This window comes from Anomaloglossus baeobatrachus, chromosome 9 (assembly GCF_048569485.1).
Source record: "Anomaloglossus baeobatrachus isolate aAnoBae1 chromosome 9, aAnoBae1.hap1, whole genome shotgun sequence".
In the NCBI taxonomy this organism is placed as follows: Eukaryota; Metazoa; Chordata; class Amphibia; order Anura; family Aromobatidae; genus Anomaloglossus; species Anomaloglossus baeobatrachus.
Genome location: NC_134361.1, coordinates 186783281 through 186805652, shown reverse-complemented (window position 1 = coordinate 186805652; position 22372 = coordinate 186783281). Strand labels below are relative to the sequence as shown.

At 43.5% G+C, this 22372-nt stretch overlaps 1 protein-coding gene across 4 annotated transcripts in view; it reads left to right on the top strand.

Moving 5' to 3' along the window:
* Positions 1-22372, top strand: part of DENND1A (DENN domain containing 1A) — a 924202-nt gene that overhangs the window by 525230 nt on the left and 376600 nt on the right. For all 4 annotated transcript variants that reach the window (XM_075324120.1, XM_075324118.1, XM_075324119.1 and 1 more), the window contains exon 11: positions 8401-8446. In XM_075324120.1, the coding sequence (XP_075180235.1) occupies positions 8401-8446 (46 nt within the window). The remainder of the gene's footprint in view (positions 1-8400; positions 8447-22372) is intronic.

The following is a 22372-nucleotide window of genomic DNA, read 5'->3' as shown; positions in this document are numbered from 1 at the left end:
CTATATACCGTATGATGGCCCCACACTCCCCCCTATATACAGTATGATGGCCCCACACTCCCCCTATATACAGTATGATAGCCCCACACTCCCCCTATATACAGTATGATGGCCCACACTCCCCCTATATTCAGTATGATGGTCACTCACTTCCCCTATATACAGTATGATGGTCCCACACTTCCCCTATATACAGTATGATGGTCACACACACTCCCTATATACAGTATGATGGCCGCACACTCCCCCTATATACAGTATGCTGGCCCCACACTCCCCCTATAAACAGTATGATGGCTGCACACTTCCCCTGTATACAGTATGATGGCCCCACACTCCCCCTATATAAAGTATGATTTCTCCGCAGAGATCAGCTCTTGCTAGCCTGCCTATGAACTACAAGTCTGTTGGTGGACGCCAGAGTCTCACTGCTCTGATCAAAGACTTTAGAGAGGTTAGCAGGCAGAGAGCCAGAAACTGTAGTCTCCACAGACCCTGACGCCAACATGACAGTCTGCGATGTTTGTAAAAACCTCCTTGTGACATCATGTGCTTCTAACCCCTCCATTCAGTGTCCATAGTGGCAGATATAGCAGCTGTGTTCAGCCAAGTATATACAGTCATATGAAAAAGTTTGGGCACCCCTATTAATGTTAACCTTTTTTCTTTATAACAATTTGGGTTTTTGCTATTTCAGTTTCATATATCTAATAACTGATGGCCTGAGTAATATTTCTGGATTGAAATGAGGTTTATTGTACTAACAAAAAATGTGCAATCCGCATTTAAACAAAATTTGACAGGTGAAAAAGTATGGGCACCTCAACATAAAAGGGATATTAATATTTTGCAGATCCTCCTTTTGCAAAAATAACAGCCTCTAGTCGCTTCCTGTAGCTTTTAATGAGTTCCTGGATCCTGGATGAAGGTAGATTTGACCATTCCTGTTTACAAAACAATTCCAGTTCAGTTAAGTTTGATGGTCGCCGAGCATGGACAGCCGCTTCAAATCATCCCACAAATTTTCAATGATATTCAGGTCTGGGGACTGGGATGGCCATTCCAGAACATTGTAATTGTTCCTCTGCATGAATGCCTGAGTAGATTTGGAGCGGTGTTTTGGATCATTGTCTTGCTGAAATATCCATCCCCTGCGTAACTTCTACTTCGTCACTGATTCTTGCACATTATTGTCAAGAATCTGCTGATACTGAGTTGAATCCATGCGACCCTCAACTTTTACACGATTCCCGGTGCCGGCATTGGCCACACAGCCCCAAAGCATGATGGAACCGCCACCAAATTTTACTGTGGGTAGCAAGTGCTTTCCTTGGAATGCCGTGTTTTTTTGCCTCCATGCATAACGCCTTTTTGTATGACCAAACAACTCAATCTTTGTTTCATCAGTCCACAGGACCTTCTTCCAAAATGTAACTGGCTTGTCCAAATGTGCTTTGCATACCTCAGGCGACTCTGTTTGTGGTGTGCTTGCAGAAACGGCTTCTTTCGCATCACTCTCCCATACAGCTTCTCTTTGTGCAAAGTGCGCTGTATTGTTGAGTGATGCACATTGACACCATCTGCAGCAAGATGATGCTGCAGGTCTTTGGAGGTGGTCTGTGGATTGTCCTTGACTGTTCTCACCATTCTTCTTCTCTGCCTTTCTGATATTTTTCTTGGCCTGCCACTTCTGGGCTTAACAAGAACTGTACCTGTGTTCTTCCATTTCCTTACTATGTTCCTCACAGTGGAAACTGACAGTTTAAATCTCAGACAACTTTTTGTACCTTCCCCTGAACAACTATGTAGAATAATCTTTGTTTTCAGATCATTTGAGAGTTGTTTTGAGGAGCCCATGATGCCACTCTTCATAGGAGATTGAAATAGGAGAACAACTTGCAAGTGGCCACCTTAAACACCTTTTCTCATGATTGGATACACCTGCCTATGAAGTTCAAAGCTCAATGAGGTTACAAAAACAATTTAGTGGTTTAGTAAGTCAGTAAAAAGTAGTTAGGAGTGTTCAAATCAAGAAATTGATAAGGGTGCCCATACTTTTGCACCGGTCAAATTTTGTTTAAATGCGGATTGCACATTTTCTGTTAGTACAATAAACCTCATTTCAATCCAGAAATATTACTGAGTCCATCAGTTATTAGATATATGAAACTGAAATAGCTGCTGCAAAAACCCAAATTGTTATAAAGAAAAAAGGTTAACATTAATAGGGGTGCCCAAACTTTTTCATATGACTGTATTTTAGCAGCTTCCACTAATAGATTGGTAGGGTAAGAAAGAATATCTTGCAGAATCTTTTTCTTTATTTTTTGCTTTGTGTTTTTTTTGGCACACTTGTATATAAATTGCTTGCCCGGAACGCAATCCATGAAACAATTAAACTAGAAGACATAGAAGGACTGTATGAAGCATTAGCTAATTCCGTATTGCAGCTCGCAGAGGTTCACGCTGTCTTGCTGGCACTGAAGTACCATCAGCAGTAATATGAAAATGTTAAGGATGAACATCATCTGTACAACTTTGTATCCAGCCCTCAATCCATCAGCTAAATGAAATTGTTACACTAAATCTGAATATATAGATATATAGTGCTTAATCTAAATATGTTTCTCCGTGGAATACCTTAATGTTGAGCGCCGAACACAATCTCATCCGTCGACAGCAGATTTCAACACTTGTGACAATCTAATTAAACACGTTATACTACCAGTCCATCTCTTGATTAGCTGCAGATCACAGGAAGATGGACATGTTGCTGTTAATTAAATTTCTCAGATGTGAATGTCTGTGTCTATATAGATTCATCTTCAGCTTTGGACATATTATTAAAGGTTAGCTTGGACCTCTCTGTTACTTGATTGCTCTTTATTACTCGACACGTTCCATTGTTCTACATTTCCATGGGAATTCCTAAATTATGTTCACACATAGAAATATTCTGTAAAATGTTTTTCTACGGATCTGCACCAATATCCCCACAATTTTGTTTTGCACTTTAATGGAGATTTTACCCGATACTTTGCAAATGCTAAAATAAACGGCGAAAATCGTCAAAAGAAATTGACTTACTGCGGCTCTAAAATCTACATTGCAGGTCAATTTGTTCCAATTATCCACTCCCAAATCCAGAGGCCGTCCGAGTGTCTGACTGCTCGTTACGAGTACCAAGCACCCGAGCATGGTAGTGCTCGCTCATCACTAGTTACGAGTACTGAGCACCTGAGCATGGTAGTGCTCGCTCATCACTAGTTACGAGTACTGAGCACCCGAGCATGCTAGTGCCCGCTCATCACTAGTTACAAGTACAGAGCACCCGAGCATGGTAGTGCCCGCTCATCACTAGTTACCAGTACCGAGCACCTGAGCATGGCAGTGCCCGCTCATCACTAGTTACCAGTACTGAGCACCCAAGCATGGTAGTGCCCGCTCATCACCAGTTACGAGTACTGAGCACCTGAGCATGGTAGTGCCCGCTCATTACTAGTTACAAGTACTGAGCACCCGAGCATGCTAGTGCCCGCTCATCACTAGTTACAAGTACAGAGCACCCGAGCATGGTAGTGCCCGCTCATCACTAGTTACCAGTACTGAGCACCCAAGCATGGTAGTGCCCGCTCATCACCAGTTACGAGTACTGAGCACCTGAGCATGGTAGTGCCCACTCATCACTAGTTACCAATACCGAGCACCCGAGCATGGTAGTGCTCGCTCATCACTAGTTACAAGTACAGAGCACCTGAGCATGGTAGTGCCCGCTCATCACTAGTTACCAGTACCGAGCACCTGAGCATGGTAGTGCCCGCTCATCACTAGTTACCAGTACTGAGCATCCGAGCATGGTAGTACCCGCTCATCACTAGTTACCAGTACTGAGCACCCGAGCATGGTAGTGTCCGCTTATCACTAGTTACCAGTACTGAGCACCCGAGCATGGTAGTGCCCGCTTATCACTAGTTACCAGTACTGAGCACCCGAGCATGGTAGTGCCCGCTCATCACTAGTTACCAGTACTGAGCACCCGAGCATGGTAGAGCTCGCTTATCACTAGTTATGATTACCGAGCATGGAAATGCTCACTCATCACTATTTAGAATAACCAAGCACCCGAGCATGGTAGTACTTGCTCATCACTAGTTAGGAAGTTACCTAACCATCCAAAAGCAACTTGTCTGTGAAATCCAGGCAGCACACAAATGACATCCATTTTTTGCAAACTTATTCAGTGAAATAGGCTCTGGCCGAATTGACAGCACAAGCTTCTTAGAGCCACTGAGCTAAGTTAGCTCAGTATGTCAACGCTGCATATAATAATGAAAGACAGTCGCAATGGAGAATTAGCGATGGACCAGGGGAGACTGAGTAAAGCACGGTTTTGGGGGTTTTTGTATAGTTTTTGTAACAAATTGCAGCCGACAAGTGTTTTCAAAATCGGAATATGCTTTTATAGGAAATTTGCCACTAGATTCATGAATTAAAGCCTGGCTGCGTGACTACAGACAGTTAGGTCTTTCAGCATTTTAGATGAATGACAGATCTCTCCCTTGTGTGTACGTAGAAAGAGACCTGTCGATCAACTGCATTTTAGCAGGGAGAAGCCAGGCAGGCTCTGCACAAGACTAGTCAGGTCTCTCTGTAGTACCCATCTGCTTTTTCAGTGTAAGTTTTCTCTGAAATATCACAACATTTCAGGTAAGACATTCCTTGCTGCAATCAAGCTAGTGACAGGTTGGTAGGATGAACCCTTCTAAGCCATCACTATGGGAAAGTAGGTTAAAGAAAGTTGAATAAAATTATGTGTTTATATTTTTGATCTAATCCCAATAAATCCACTTTCTTAATATATAAAATCTGCCTTGAGAGCCTGCTTTAAACGAAAGACGGTAGTACGTGTGCGAGACATATTATGACTGACAGTCTGATTTCACTGCAGATCTGTGTGATAACTAACACAATGCATCAGACCTGAGTGTCTCTCATAACAAGCACATCTGTAGCTGAAGCTCTCCTCTTATTGATGTAATCAAATACAACTGTACAGCAGAACTTCAGCATCCATTTCACAGGTATCCAGTGTGGGGAGAAAGCAGTACAGCACTGAGTAGGGAGCTACAATTGCAGATGGGTTTGTAATGAGACAAAGTTCAGCTCTGCTGTATTGTGCTAGCTGGAATTAAGTAGAGAGCTGCAATTGCAGATGAGTTTGTAATGAGACAAAGTTCAGCTCTGCTGTATTGTGCTAGTTGACATTAAGTAGAGAGCTGCAATTGCAGATGTGTTTGTAATAATACAAAGCTCAGCTCTGCTGCACTGAGCTAGTTAAAATCAAGTGGGCAACTGCTATTGCAGATGTGTTTGTAAAGAGACAAAGCTCAGCTCTGCTGTTCTGTGCTGTTGAAATCAAGTGGGGAGCTGCAATTGCAGATGTGTTTGTAACGAGACATAGCTCAGCTCTGCTGTACTGTGCTAGTTGAAATCAAGTGGGGAACTGCAATTTCAGATGTGTTTATAATGAGACAAAGCTCAGCTCTGCTGTACTTTGCTAATTGAAATTAGATACTGATCTTGCAATGATATCAGACAAGCAGACTGTCAGTCATTACATGTGTCACACTGCTAATGCTCTCTTTCATTTAAAATAATTTCTGGAGGTAGAGTCTCAGGGAGATCAGGAAAAAAAATGTGGATTACTCTGGAATAAAACCATAGATCACAGATATCAAGGTATCATTTTATTCAGCTTCCTGTGACTTACTTGACCATATAGACAGCTTAGGAGGGTTTATCCCACTGACAGATTCCCTTTAAATGATTTATATCAATAGATCTGTATGTTAAATATACAATATGTTCCAATCCAACTTTGGACAGGTGATCACAGAGTGTCCTGATGAATCTCATTCCATGTAAACCCTCGTGTTGTAGAACATATGCTGAATGATCCTTGGCATGTGTGGAAGGTGTTAAGTTTATCTGATTCTGCACTCACCATACATTGTATGAGAAGCGCCGCTCCATCAGATCTTGAATTGTTTCCTTATTGTTTCCCGATGTGGCTACACGACGTTCTTTTGAAGATTTTCCGTTCAGATTATTCCTCGTGATAACCTTTCGGCCTTGTGGGAAATGTTTGTTTTCCGGTGAAATCACTGTGACCACTAACAAAGAAGCAGCTAATGAAAGCCACCCCATTATTTCATTTTTTTTTGCCCACTGTTTTGGAAATCCTAGTTTTCGTTCCATGGGGATATCCCACACATTATACTGACAGTTCCTGCAAATGGAAGGGAAATTGAAGGATAGACCTGAAACCTTAGATTTGTGGCCAAGGGAAACTTCAGACATTCTTTGATTTATTAATAATCAACAGCATCATCATCATCATCACACCGATGAATGAGAAATGTAAAATATTTAAGTGCTCCTGTTTCTGCTAATCCAGATGACCACAATGATATCGACAGTGCATTACTTATATAAATCATCTAAACAAAATGAATTATGCAATTGTTTTTTTATTCATTTTTTTTGTTTGCTATTTGTATTTTTGTTTGGGTTCTAAACCACCAAACATCTGGTATAAATCTAAATCATATATTTAGGTGGGGGGGGCTCATTATATATCAGAAAATTCATCACTCCGTGCCAGAAAGCTGGAGTAAAACTGTTGCAAATGTCACAAAGTTTTGAACAACGTACGTACGCAGCGATTTTGTGACTTTTGCCTGATTTTATATCCGTTCCGCCAGCTTTTTTTAAAAGTGCGCTGAGGTTATTATGAGGGGCATAAATCTATCCTGGTTTGATAAATTAATTGTAAAACAGATGAGTGCAAAAACTGAAATTGTACTCCAGATGCGCCAAATGCCTCCTAATGACTTTAGCGCATCAACAGTCCGTGCAAGATTGGGGTACAAAGCGCTAGTGTGGATTAATTTGTCCCATATAACTGTGGAATATTTGCACAAATGTCTTTTATTTTTTATTTGTTGCTTTTTTGTGTTTTGTTTCGTTTTTTTCTGTGTAAATATCTAAGGGTATGTAGACAGAAGTATTTGGTGCAAAAATGTCTGCATTATTTCTGCACCTCTTTGAAGGAAAAGTATGCATCTTTGCTGTGTTTTTGATGCATTTTTACATTGCATTTTTGGTGCAGATTTTTCACATTCATTGGTATGGGTGAAATCTGCACAAAAACGCTGAAAGAATTGACATTATGCAGATTTAAATCTACAAGGGGAAAATAATCAATGTGTTCGTGAGATTTCAGCCTAAAAGATGTATTTTTTATCAGTTGGGATTAATTGGCTCTGTACAGTGTGTGTGTATGTATGTATGTATGTATGTATGTATGTATATATATATATGTATATACTTTTTTTTATATATATATATATATATATAATTTATTTATATATATTTTTATATTTATATATATATATATATATATATATACATTATATATACATATATATATAACATATATGTATATACTGTGTGTATGTACAGTATGTGTGTGTATATATATATATATATATATATATATATATATATATATATATATACACATGTACATTTTATTTTTTTGCCCAGCAAAATGATTTATTTTATTTATTATTTATTCTATTTTTTCTATTGCTTTTTTCTGACTATAGATCTAACACTTATTGTTTTTTTTCTTTTGTTTAGATATTGGTCATGAAATGGTATTGGGCTTATTTAATTAGCCTTTATTATGTCGGATGAATAACATATATATATATTTATATATATATATATATATATATATAAGCTTTGCTTTTTTTTTTTAACCATTCTATGTTTTGTGGGTTTTTTTTTATTTTTTCTTCTATCTAGCAGTCTGTGAAAAATGGATGTCATCCGAGTGTTGTCCGATTTTTTTTTTTCATTACATTGACTTGTGCTGCCAATTTGGATCCAATATATTGACCATGTCAGTGATTTTGAGGAGACTTCTTGGTCCAGAAAACAAAAAAGGACACATGAACAATTATAGCCACGAGGGATAAACACAGAGAGAACGTTTACGCAAAAAAGGGCATCTGCACGAGCCCTGTTTCCTCTGAATGAGTGTTTTCCTTGTTAGTCGGATGATCATCGGAAAACTGTATGAGAACCTAATAAGAGATTGAGTCGAAAGCAAAAAGATGAAAAAATGGCAAACAAATGTTTTATTTCGTCAATGCTCTACATATCTTGTATCTTCCACTTTTTAATGACTGTCAAGTGTCCTAAATTAGCTTTTAATTGAAGAATTGACTTTCTTTTGATAGTAGGAGGAAAACGTAGCTTTATATTACACATGTGCATGGATTCACGTTTCCCGTGCTGAATATTGATTCCTTGTTCCTTTTTCTTTTCTAGTGCTCCAATGCCCTACCTCATAGGAATACACTCAAGCCTAATGGAAGTAAGTTATTTTTCTTTGTATGATTAAAGAGTAAAGTGTCTTTCCTGTCACCAGACAGTATTTGCTTACAAAATTTAGTGAAACGTGCCAAAATCAGTCTAAAAGCTCTGAAACGACGTATTAGGAGTCAGTAAAAAAAGCTGACGCAGCGCCTGCACTGTGTGTACCGAGGCTTACAAAGGATCTGTTCAGTGCAACAGAAAAATACATCATAACTCGCTCCATCTCGGTGCTGAACAGAGTCAGACACATTAAAGGGAACCTGTCAGGTCCAATATGCACCCGGAACTACAAGCAGTTCTGGATGCATATGTCTAATTCCTTCCTTACCGTCCCTGTATCTAGTAGCATATATAGAAATCTTTAGAAAAAGTATTTCTAAAGATCCTTTATGATATGCTAATGAGTAAAAGGATTAGTCGCAAGGGCGCTCATTCCGCCCTCTTAGGCTGGTTTCACACATCCGTTGTTCGGCGCCAGGCACAATCCGGCGAAAAAACTGATGCGACAGATCCGGCGAAAAAAACGATCCGTCGCATCACTTTTTTCCATGCGTTCCTTTCATTTTTTGACAGATCCGTTGTGATACTGAGCATGCTCAATTCAAAAAACCGGATCCATCGTTGGATTCCGTCATATGCCGGATGACGACGGATCCGGCGCCCATAAGCTTCCATTATACAACATGCCGGATGGCGCCGGATCCGGCGTGGTCTGTGTTTTTGCTGGAGACAAAAAACGCTGCACGCTGCGTCCTTTCCAGCAGCTGGACGAAGACATTTCGCCGGATCCAGCGGACGCCGCATGCAACGCAAGGCCATCCGGCACTAATACAAGTCAATGGGGAATGAAACGGATCCGGCGCCGGATCCGTTTTATCTGCATTTCGCCGGATTGTGCATGACATCAAAAACCGGATGTGTGAAACCAGCCTTAGCATGGTAGCATGCCCACAGGGGCGTGCTAACATGCTATTCAATGCAGCGTCCTCAGCCCTGACGCACATATCTGTGTCCGCTGTCACCGCTGATCAGGAGTCCCGGCACTTCCGGTCATGTGCACTAGATCTCTCGGAAGCTGGGACGCGTACACCCAACTTCATACTACGCATGACCGGAAGTGCTGGAATTTCTAATCAGCGGTGAGAGCGGACACAGGTACGCACGTAAGGGCTGATGATGATGCATTGAATAGCATGTTAGCTTTCCCCTGAGGGCGGAATGAGCACAGAAACTAACGCCCTAGCGACTAGTCCCTGCACTCTTTAGCATATCATAAAGGATCTTTAGAAATACTTTTTCTATTGATCTCTTTATCTATGCTGTATACAGGGACAGTTAGGCAGGGGTTAGCAATATACACCCAGAACTGCTCATGGTTCTGGGTACATATTGCACCTGACGGGTTCCCTTTAAACAAAAAGTAGTTTTTGATTCCTGGAGCAACCAATTAAGTTCAACATCCATTTCATATTCTGTTCTAGAAAAATTAAAGCTGTGCTATGATTGGTGCAACAAATACAGCGCAGCCTGTGTTACTGATCTACCACTGGCTGTCATTATATAGGAGCATTGTAAAGAGACCCTACCCCTTTTGGAAAACCAATGACATCTTGAGATATGTAGTCTGCTTTTAATGGAATCTGTCAGCAGGTTTTTGTTGTTTAATCTATGAGCAGTGTGATATAGGGACTGAGATCTTGAGCTCAGCGATGTATCACTTACTGGGCTGTGTGTTGCAAGTTCAATAAAATCAATATTTTGTCAGATTATCACCAAAGGACTGGTTGTCTCTTGCTATGTAGTCCTTTTGCTCTGTATGACACTGCCTTCATCACTGATTAGTAGCTTTTTGCCTATGTAAAAGGGTTTCCAGTGTCCCTGAAAAATGTTATAGATGTTTTAGGGTAATGTAGTCATATATGTGTGCATTTTTCCTATATCACTTGACTGGCCGCCACTAAGTGCCACTGTGTCCCTGGTCCCATAGTGTCCCTGGTCCCATAGTGTAAAGGCCACTTTACACACAGAGATAAATCTTTGCCAGATCTGTAGTTGCAGTGAAATCAAGGACATATTCCATTTGTACACAGCCACAAACCTGGCACTGATTGTCCACAATTTCACTGCAACCACAGATCTGCCAAAGATTTATCTCTGTGTCTAAAGTGGCCTTAAGGGAATACGAGGGGGTGACAGGATGGCATGGGTTAATGAGGGGAGGACGGTCCCCAGCACAGGAAAATATAGGGAAACGAGCTTGCTGGTTGAGGGAGAGAGGGAAGCCGTGACCAGAGTGAAAGGACTAACAGGGTCAGATGTAGCGGAGTGGAGTAGTGCTGTGTGGAAGGTCCAGGCAGAGAAAAAAGACGAGAAAGAATCAGGTGGACTGAAGCAAAGTCACAACCCCTCAGTTATAGAAGGTAAAGCCTGAGGGAAAAAGAAAAGTGCACCCCCTTCTTAGGATGACGTCTGTTAGTATTTCGCACAGAAAACAGGCCAGTGTTTACTGGCGGGGTCACTGGCATGGCGGGAACAAGTATTCTAGGAGTGCTCTTGTTTTTACGGAGACGGAATGTTAGTAAAGAGGAAGTTAGAGTGCCCATCCCTCCCTTCTTGGTGGCTGTAGCGAAAGAGCTGGGTTCTGTGAAGAAAGTAAAGCCCGTGAAAGACCTTGGTGTAAAAACTTCCTTTATGAACTGGAAGCTGCGTTTTAAGTGAATTTACAGTAAAGTTGTTACAGTTTGGACTCATTACTGAGTGCGGCCTGTGATGCCTGTCTGAGTGAACAGGATCCAGAGATCCCAGATGAAACCCCAGATAAGCAGTTTCGAGCAGGTACCACCTCCACACCAACTCCATACACCATATCTGTTGTGTGCCATGGGGTTTGAGCACTACAACCCTCACCCATAACTGCCCCTCCCTGATACGTTACACCTATGTTTCAAGTTTCAATACAATCAGTGTATTATCTGTAAGAGATTATCACTGTAGGACCATTTGTTGTGTGGCAGCCAGTCCAATTTGTGTAACTCCACCCCTACCACTGATTGGCAGTGCCCATAGAAAGCTTCCAATCAGTGGTGTGGGCGGGGTTATACACAGTTCAGCATTGTAGAAACTGATAAATCTTCAGCAGATAAATAGCGATTTTATCAAAACTCTAGTCCAGTAAATGATGCATCCCTGGAATCAGGGTTTCAGCCCCTATATTATGCTGCTTACAGATTACATAGCAAAAACCTGCTGACAGATTCCTTTAAAGGAACCATACTAGAGTAGAAAACCGAGTCATCCTGGCTGGAAATCCAGAAATGGCATATGCAAGAAGCTTTATAAAAATAAATGTCTGCAGTGCTGGTTTAACAATATTCTTTTTCCTCTATGCATTTGCCAGCGCCGCAGTCATCTACCGTTTGCCCTTCTTCTGCCCTGTTGTCAAAAATCTGCTAAATCAAGATGTCATTATCCCACCAAGTCATTGAGACAAGACTAGACAAACGTTATTTTTTTTTTGTCTGTATGGGAGATGTGGAGTTCCTAGAAGGTTGCGGCTGGCCTTAATTTTTCATTTTTTTGAGTATCTTTCCCATACATTATACAGCGTTTTCAATACACTTTGCCGAACAGATGAGGGAATTGTGAAAAGGACGTAAAGCTGGAGCAGGCTCTACGAGGGAGAAGTCATTATTTTATTTTTATAGTACCAGGCATACTGAAACTGACACAATTGATTAGTGCGGAGAAAGTATTGTACGATTCCTTTATAAGTCGGGAGCTAATCCGTCAGCAGCACATCAGCTCTGTCACTAAGGCCAGATTATATTACTTGTTCTGCGTCTCTGGGAATTTGATGAAAAGCCTTGAGCGTACTCTGCTTGTTCTCTGTCAGATATTAGGACCAAGACGTGGCTCAGTTTACGTGCACTGCAGAAGCATGGCTTGATTATTTCCTGCGTTTGATCACAGTAGGGTGCCATAGCATTCATCCCGCAAAAAGCTGTCTGCTATTTATGAGTTAATAAAGGCCAATGAAATTTCTGCACAGATAGAAATTATTAGGCTCATTATGAGGATCTTGCACTCTCGGGTCGCTCTCTCTTCCTTACTATTCGAAAAGCACAAAGGGAAAAAAAAAACAATTGGCAAATCATATTGTTTAAACACCATCCGTGGTGTCAATTCTCACCATGCGGGACAAAGATGGCTGTTTCCCCCACCCCCACATATTACTTTTGGAAGATTTGATGTTTTTTTTATTGTCACTGCATGGTGTGATTAGATGGTGTAGACCTTCCGTGAACATTAAAAGCCCCCCATACTGAACCCGCCGATATCCTGGACAGATGATTGTGGGGGGAGATCAGGTGTATCTGATTTCGGACTTCTGATCCTTTTCTTCTCTAGAGATATGTGTCGCGCTAGGTATGGGGAAGTTCCACGCGAAAGGGAAGGGAACTCTGTGTCTAGCGAAAAGGAAGAAGGGTAGTGAGCTCTTCATCAATGGAAATCTTCAAGCAGAAACTGGATAAACTGATAGCTGCGTTGAAAACCTGCACTCGCAAGGGGTTGGACCCGATGGCCCTTGAGGTCCCTTCCAGTTTTACCATTCTATGACTCTATGAGCCCTGACCAAACTTACTGCTGGTCCCTTGGAAGAAGGGTAGTGAGCTCTCCATCAATGGAAGTCTTCAATCAGAAACTGGATAAACATATAGATGGGAGGATGAAAACCTGCACTCACAGGGAGTTGGACCCGATGGCCCTTGAGGTCCCTCCCAACTTTACAATTCTATGACTCTTTGAGCCCTGACCAAACCTACTGCTGGTCCCTTGGAAGAAGGGTAGTGAGTTCTCCATCAATGGAAATCTTCAAGAGGAAATTGGATAAACATATAGCTGGGATGAAAACCTTCACTTGCAGAGGGTTGGACCTGATGGCCCTTGAGGTCCCTTCCAACTCTACTATTCTATGACTCTATAAGCCCTGACCAAACAACTGCTGGTGCCTGGGTTCCTTCACCACTCTAGATAGGTTCCACACCTAAGCGCCAAGACGGATACCTGACCCTAGTTATCCCTAGTGCTTGGCCCTAAATAGGGAATGGATGGGATGAGCTCTTCGTCAACCCCACTAAACACTATAGAAGACACAAGGAGGACACACGGGGAAAATGCATGAACCACTTATCCACAGATGTCATCTAAGTATCCCTAGTGATGGGCCCTAAATAGGGAAGGGATGAGATGAGGTTTTCGTCAATCCCACTAAACACTAGAGAAGACACACGGGGAAAATTCATGAACCACTTATCCACAGATGTTACTTAGGTATCTCTAGTTCTTGGCTGTAAATAGGGAATGGATGGGATGAGCTCTTCGTCAACCCAACTAAAAACTATAGAAGACACACGGGAAAAATGCATGAACTACTTATCCACATATGTCACTTAGGTATCTCTAGTTCTCTGCCCTAAATAGGGAACGGATGGGATGAGCTCTTTGTCAACCCCACTAAACACTACAGAAGACTCAAGGAGGACACACAGGGGAAAATGCATGAACTTCTTATCCATAAATGACACCTGTAGAAGTTTAGCAAAGTTTTCAGCAATGATACCACAGAGAAGTACAAGCCACCTGCTTGCAGCCAAAGCTTGAATGAAATGAAAAATATCACCAGCACCAGTCCAAGGAGAGAAAGGGTATTTAAGCACCAAGAGAATACTGATAATCAGAAGCTGGGTAGAAGGCGAGCTCCTGCTGGGTCCAAAAGGGGAGAGATGAATCCAGCAGGAAAGCTACCTATACCAATGAATGATGACAGCAGAAACAATGGGCATTTAGGGAGCATTCTGCGCAGCCAAACGCTGTGACTTTCTATGGCCAGAAACCACATCACTGTCTGTCACATTTGACACACCCGTGACAATATGGTGCCCCCACAGATATCTGGTAGCGTCTCTCAAAGAAAACGGGTTAGCTCAGACGAACAAGCACTTCTGTGTATGGGAGAATTGGGTAAGAAAGCTGCCAGCTGAACGAACGGCTGATCCATCATTTGTCTGACAGTCATCTAAAGTGTATGGTGGGCTTTAGGATGCCTATTAGAGGGTAATCTATTTGCACACTGCTTTGCATCAGTAGTATCCCTTGTGGGCAAGGTCTTCTCTCCTCCTGTACTGGTCTGTACCTTGTATTGTTCATGATTTTTGTACTTGTCCCTATTATGTACACCCCTTTCACATGTAAAGCGCTAAGGAATAAATGGTGCTACAATAATAAATAATACAATGGATGAAGCCTATACACTTGCACAGGTCAGTCACAGTGAAATATTTATTTATATTGCTTCCTTATATAGCGCCATTAATTCCACAGTGCTTTACAGACATAATCATCACTGTCACCATTGGGGCTCACAATATAAATTCCCTCTCACCATGTCTTTGAAGTGTGGGAGGAAGCCCAAACACGGTGAGAACATATAGCCTTCTTGCAGATGTTGTTCTTAGTGCGATTTGAACCCAGGAACCCAGCGCTGTAAAGCAACAGTGCTAGCCATCAAGATATGAGGTTTGGTGTTGTCAACTAGTAGCGTACACATTTTATCTTTGTTATATTGTCCCTCTACTCTTGTCTTCCGTGGACGTCCAGGTCTTTTTGGATTGTTGAGGTCACCAGTGCTTGCTTTCTTTCTCGGGATGTACCAAACTGTAGAACGAGCGACTCCTAATATTGTAGCAATTTCTCGGATGGGATTTTCCTATTTTTGCAGATGAAGGATGGTTTGTTACACCTGCATGAAGAGCTCCCTTGACCGCATGTTTACTTCTCAGCAAAAACTTAAAAATGCAAGCACCACACCTAGAATCAACTCCAGGCCTTTTATGTGCCTAATTGAGAATTAAATCAACAAATTGCCCACACCGGCCCATAAACAGTATGAGAGTCAATTGTCCAGTTCCTTTTGGGCCCTTTAAAACCAGGGTGGCCCATGTAAAGGAGCTGACACTCCTAAACGTTTCATCAAATTTTAATGTGAATACCCTTAATTTAAAGCTAAAAGTTAGAACTTAATGTCCATTATATAACTATAACTTGACTATGTTTCAGTAAACAGGTGAAAAAAACACTAAATTTGTGTCAGTGTCCAAATATATATGGACCTAACTGTATGCATGAAAACAGAAGGGCAGAACTTGAAGCCCAGAGGCCACATGTAGTTAGATTCTGTGCTGTAAGTGGGTCACCGAGACCCAGGTTTGTGTCTGGAGGCTGCTTACATCTGTTTTCCATATTGAAGAGAGGAGGGGTGGTACATCGGCTGGAGTTGAGAAGGGTTAGTAGCAGAAATGGGCGAGCACTAAAATGCTCAGTTGATCAGTCCTCGAGTCGAGCAGCTCAGATGCTCTGAAAGTGTTCAACTCGAGCAACGTCCATAATGGGAGTCAATGATTGGGCAGTTCAGCTCTCCGCCCTCATACAGCCGGCCAAAATCAGAGAATTTCCGATGGTAGGGAGGGTTATTTTTAACCCTCTTGACACACTACATCCAAAAATGTTGCTTTACCCTCAGTGAGAGCCATTTAGAGACTGGAAATGGCTCTCCCTGGGGTGCCTCTACACATCATGCAGTGAAGCACGAGCCTGTGTGTTGTGGTCATTGTTTCATGGACGAATCATCCGAGCACCCTCGATACTCTGCCGATCTCTGCGAGTACCCAAACATCCCGATGCCTGATTGAGTAACGAGCAGTGCGGAGCACACTCGCTCACCATTGGTAAATACTACTGGTGCACTTTGTAACTTTGTAGCCTTCTCGGAGATCCCTATTTATCGGCAAAGTAGACAACTTTAATCCCATCTGGCATTCCAGGAAGGAGTAGATGCATTGGTGAACTGTGGCACATGGTTCATACTTATAGCACGTACACAAGGGGTTAGGATTTACATATAACTTACTGGTTGTCTATACACTGAACAACCCAACAAAGTCGAATTAGTGACAAGGAAGGAATTGCAACTGGATTAAGTTGTGGTGCTTTTGGTTAATTGGCCAATGAAAATGATATAGTGGACTCAAAATCTTAAAGGAATCCTGATAGCTGATAACTGTTCTGGCTAACTATTACTCGGATGCTTCTGCTCTGTGCTAGTCATTGCACTTCCTGCTCATATATCATAGGATCCAATTCAAATTGCTTGTTCTCACCCACAAAGCTTTCCACAGCACAGCACCCCCCTACGTCTCCACCCTCATCTTTGTCTATCACCCCACCCGTTCTCTACGCTCTGCAAATGACGTTCGACTAATATCCACACTAATCCAAACCTCCTACTCCAGGATCCAAGACTTCTCCCGAGCTGCACCAATCCTCTGGAATGCTTTACCCCAAGAAACTAGAAATAATCACAACTTATTCAACTTCAGACGCTCCCCAAAAGCACATCAGTTTAGGGCGGCCTATCACACTCCCTAGTCGAATTAAATTCACATAGTTCCTCCACGACTTCATAACTAGAAATGAGCGAACCGGTTCGGCTCGAGTTCGGTTCGCCGAACGGAGGTCTCGTTCGAGTTCGGTTCGGCAAATCACTCGAACCGCATAGGAAACAATGGGAGGCAATCACAAACACATAAAAACACCTAGAAAACACCCTCAAAGGTGTCCAAAAGGTGACAAACAACACAACACAAACACATGGGAAAGTGACAAGGACATATACTCATGCGAAAACAAAAGAGCTGGACAAGGAAAAAGAGGAGGAGACACAGATATAGACATGGCATGCCCTTCTAAAATCATGTAAAACACCGCAAGGTTACTCCAAGCGGAGTCTCCCTTTTTTCCAAAAATTGGGCCACACACACACCCACCCCTTCAGTGGCAGCACTTGTGCCCCAGTTGTATACTTCACAGGTAGATTTGCATCAAGCACATTCAAAAATACGCCATCCTTAACGTCCCCAGGATGACACCGGGGTAGGTAGTTAAGTCTTTCCTGATCCCAGCTCTGTTCATCTTGGATCATTTTTAAAAACACTGTAAGCAAGGGTTACTCCAAGCGGAGTCTCCCTTTTTTCCAAAAATTGGGCCCCACACACACCCACCCATTCAGTGGCAGCACTTGTGCCCCAGTTGTACACTTCACAGCTAGATTTGCATCAAGCACATTCCAAATCCACAAGCATTTACTCTCCCCAGGATGACACAGGGGTAGTAAATTCCTTGTGGATCCATGACTTGTTCATTTTGATGAACGTTAGTCTGTCCACATTGTCACTGGACAGACGCGTGCGCTTATCTGTCAGCACACACCCAGCAGCACTGAAGACACGTTCAGAGACAACGCTGGCAGCTGGACACGACAAGATCCCCAAGGCGTAAGTGGAGAGCTCAGGCCATTTTTCAAGATTTGAAGCCCAAAATGAGCAAGGCCCCATTTGCAAAGTAATGGCATCGATGTTCATTTGGAGATACTCCTGTATCATCCTCTCCAGCCGTTGACTATGTGTCAGACTTGTTGTCTCTGGTGGCCTTGCAAGCATGGTCTAAAAAAAATTATTAAAAGATTCAATAAAATTGCTGTTACCAGCACCAGATACGGTGCTACTGGTATGGGTAGACTGTTGAAGATGACGAGACCGTCCCATGTTTGTCAAGTTACAACTGGGAGATTCACTCCCTGCACCAGGGTTGTTTGGTGGAAAAGCCGAGCTAAGATCGAGTAACAGCTTTTGCTGATACTCCTGCATACGTGCGTCCCTTTCTATGGCTGGAATTATGTCACAAAATTTGGACTTGGACCGGGGATCTAATAGTGTGGCAAGCCAGTGGTCATCATCACTTCTAATTTTGACAATACGAGGGTCATGTTGGAGGTAGTGCAGCAAGAAGACGCTCATGTGTCTTGCGCAGCCACGCGGACCAAGTCCACGCTGTGTTTGTGGCATAGAGGTGCTAACCGTTCTTTCTTCCTCTGACATCTCCCCCCAACCTCTTTCAACTGAAATTTGACCAAGGTCTCCCTCATCCGCTGAGTCTTCCATGTCCATGGACAGTTCGTCCTCCATTTCTTCATGTTCTCCTGCACCTTCCTCAACATTTCGCCTGCTACCATGCGCCCTTGTTGATCCCTGTCCCCCATGGTCCCATGCCTGCCGCGTTGGTGATGATGAACGTCTGGACCTTGGTGATGTTGTTGTGTCTTGCGCATATGAATCCTCCTGTAGTTCCTCCTCTTCCTGTTGTCCCACCCCCTGACTCCGAATAGTGTTTAGCGTGTGCTCCAGCATGTAAATAACTGGAATTGTTATGCTGATAATGGCATTGTCAGCGCTAAAAATAGAGACCACTCCATCAGGGTGATCTGCCCCACCTCTGCATCTCGTTGGCCCAGGCTATACGTCATGACGTATTGCACGAGGGCTCGACGGTGCTGCCACAGTCACTGTAACATGTGGAGAGTCGAATTCCAGCGTGTCGGCACATCGCATTTCAGGCGATGAACCGGCAGGCCGAAAGACTTCTGGAGCGATGCAAGTTGCTGAGCAGCGGCGGTTGAATGGCGGAAGTGAGCAGACAGTTTTCGTGCCTTGTTCAGAAGGCCATCTAGGCCCGGGATAGTGTGTTAAAAATTGCTGGACGACAAGGTTCAACACGTGAGCCATACAAGGTACGTGTGTCACCTTGCCCAGGCGAAGGGCCACACCCAGGTTTGCAGCATTGTCGCACATGGCCTTACCAGGCTGCAGGTTGAGTGGAGACAACCATTTACCAAACTTAGTCTCCAGAGCTGCGCACAACTCAGCCGCTGTGTGACTCTTATTTCCAAGAAATTTCAAGCTAAAGACCACCTGATGCCGTTGCGCTTTGCTGCCAGCATAGTAATGAGGGGTGCGTGATTCCTTCTGCGCAGTTAGAACGCTTGTGACCTGGCCAGGCAGGCTTGGGGCGGAGGTGGAGGACCCAGACGAGGTGGAGGAGGCAGAAGCAGTGGCGGAACTTGGACAGACAGAGGATTGACACACAAGTCGTGGGGACAGCAAGACTTGTGCAGCAGACCCTTCACCATCTATCACCATAGTTACCCAGTGCCCAGTCAGCGACATGTAACGTCCCTGTCCATGCTTACTGGTCCAAGTATCGGTGGTGAAATGCACCCGTTCACACACAGAGTTTCTCAAGGAAGCGGTGATGTTGTGTGCGACATGCTGTTGTAGCGCAGGCACACCTTTCTTAGAGAAGTAGTGGCGACTGGGCATCTGGTACTGGGGCACAGCGACAGACATAAGGTCTCTAAAATCCTGTGTGTCCACCAGGCGGAAAGGCAGCATTTTGGTAGCCAAGAGCTTACAGAGGGATAAAGTCAACCTTTTAGCTTTGTCATGGGTCGCAGGAAATGGCCTTTTATTTGTCCACATCTGAGGGACAGAGATCTGGCTGCTGTGTGTAGACGGTGTTGAGTAGGGTGTCCCTGGAAAAATGCAGGTTTGTGAGGAAAGTGCAGGCGTAGACATGATGTTTCCTTCATCCAACGTTGGTTCTATCGATGTCTGAGAGAGCTGTACACACGCACTTGTTTCCCCTTCCAAACAAACTGACCACCTACCAAGCAAACTGCCTGTTGCGGTTACAGTGGTGGAAGTTGTGCGTGGAAAACCAGGTGTGACAGCTGTCCCCACAGTCCTAGAAGATGAAGAGCGCGCGAATGCACTGTAAGGGGCAGGCGGTGGATGGTTCGATCCGCTAGGCCGCATTGCAGCACGGTGAGCTTCCCACTGGGACATATGATATTTATTCATGTGACGATTCATGGAAGAAGTTGTCAAACTGCTGAGGTTTTGCCCTCTACTAACAGAATCACGACAAATTTTACAGATCACATAATTTGGGCGATCTTTTGCTATGTCAAAAAAGGACCAGGCTAGGCAAGGCTTAGAGGGCATGCGACCTGCTGATCCACCCCGACTAGTGCTCAGAGGCAGAGTTGTGGCTGAGGATGCAGTTGTAGACTTGCTACCAGTACTACTCCTCTGTCCAGGAAGGCGCAAGGTAACTTCGTCGTCAGTTGCATCCTCCTCCACCGCCTCTGTTGACCTCCTCGAATGACTGACTGTGGGTTGACAGTAGGTGGGATCTAGAACTTCCTCATCAATTGTTGTGTTTGCACTCCCCTCACCCTCAGACCGAGCCTCTTCTTGCCCTGACCGAACATTTAAGTTGTCATCCCAATCTGGTATCTGCGTCTCATCGTCATCAGTATGTTCCTCATTGTCGATAACAACATGTGTTACAGTTTGTGAATAAGGGTCAACATTATGCTCAGAAACTTGGTCCTCACGGCCTGAATCAGAGTCACAAAGGTTCTGGGCATCACTGCAGACCATTTCCTGGTCTGTACTCACTGTTGCTTGGGAGCACACCTCTGATTCCCAGGCTATAGTGTGACTGAACAGCTCTGCAGACTCAGCCATCTTAGTTCCACCATACTGTGCAGGGCGGATGGATACTTCAGAGCTGGGAGAAAGCAAGTGTGATTGGGATGACAACTCAAAGGACTGGTGTTTTTTGGATGCGGTTGTTGAGGTGGCGGAAAGGGCACTTGTTGGACCACTTGAGATCCATTCAAGCATTTTCTTTTTTTGGCCATCATCTACCTTTGTTCCAGTTGTTCGTGTCCGTAAAAAAGGGAGCACATCGGATTGTCCACGGTAAGTAGTAGACATCTTACTTTTGCTGGAAGATGGTCTATCTTCAGCAGATGTTAATGGAGTTTTGCCATCTTCCCCACGGACAAACCCTTTTTTTCCTTTTCCAACACGCCTCTTCCCCTTTCCACCAGCATCTGTCATTTTGCCACTCATTTTGATTGTGACAAGATTGTGCACTTAAAATGTGGTAGTAAAAATTGAGAGGTGGTGTAGATTGCAGCGGTGGTCTATCTTTATTAACAGCAGAATAAACAACAATAACTATCCCTGACAATGCAACTACGGCCCTTAAACTGGCAGCATAGTTTGCTATTAGAATGGCTTAGTGACAATGAGTTTGAGTGTGCAATGCAGAGGTTCTGCAAATAGCTTTGCACCAGTGGGACAATAATGGAAGTCCAACAGCCACTTTTAGGATGCCACTAAGTTTACTCAATGTTTGCTAGTATAATGGCTTAGTAACAATAAGTTTGAGTGTGCAATGCAGTGGTGCTGCAAGTAGCTTTGCACCAGTGGGACACTAATGGAAGTCCAACAGCTACTTTTAGGATGCCACTAAGTTTCCTCAGTGTTTGTTAGTATAATAGCTTAGTAACAATGAGCTTGAGTGTGCAAAGGGCAGGAGGGTACAGTGGCAGGGTTGTGGGTCAGTGTACAGGAAAGGAAGCTTCACTTTCTATCCCTCCTAATGGGGAAATGCAGCGAGGAAGTCCCTGAGCTTAGCTACACAGACACTGTTATCTTCTGTAGCTGTTAAAATCTGTTTTCACGGACCTGACTGTCACCTATGGCTCTGACCCTGCTGGTATTAGCCCTTACAAGGGCTAATAGAAACTTCTATCCCTATTCTGTATCGCGCTGTGTGTAGAGCGTACACAGCAGTATCAGAGACAGGAGCTGCGCCAGCGGTGACTGACACCCAGACGCAGAAGAGATAATGGCGTCCAGACGGGCAGATACCCGTTTTTATAATGCAGGGACATGTGACATGGGCATCCTATCACACATGCCGTTGCTTCTCTGGCTAAAAGTCCACTTAGCTGTGTGTGTGTCTGGGATTGGCTGACATGCTGGCCCGCCCCACTACACGCGCGCGCTTAGGGAAGGAAGACAAGGAAGAAAAAAAAATGGCGATCGCCATTATCCCAGCAGCAGTGATCTGAATGCGCTGTTCCCGCACACTATACGCTGAAATTTCATAATAG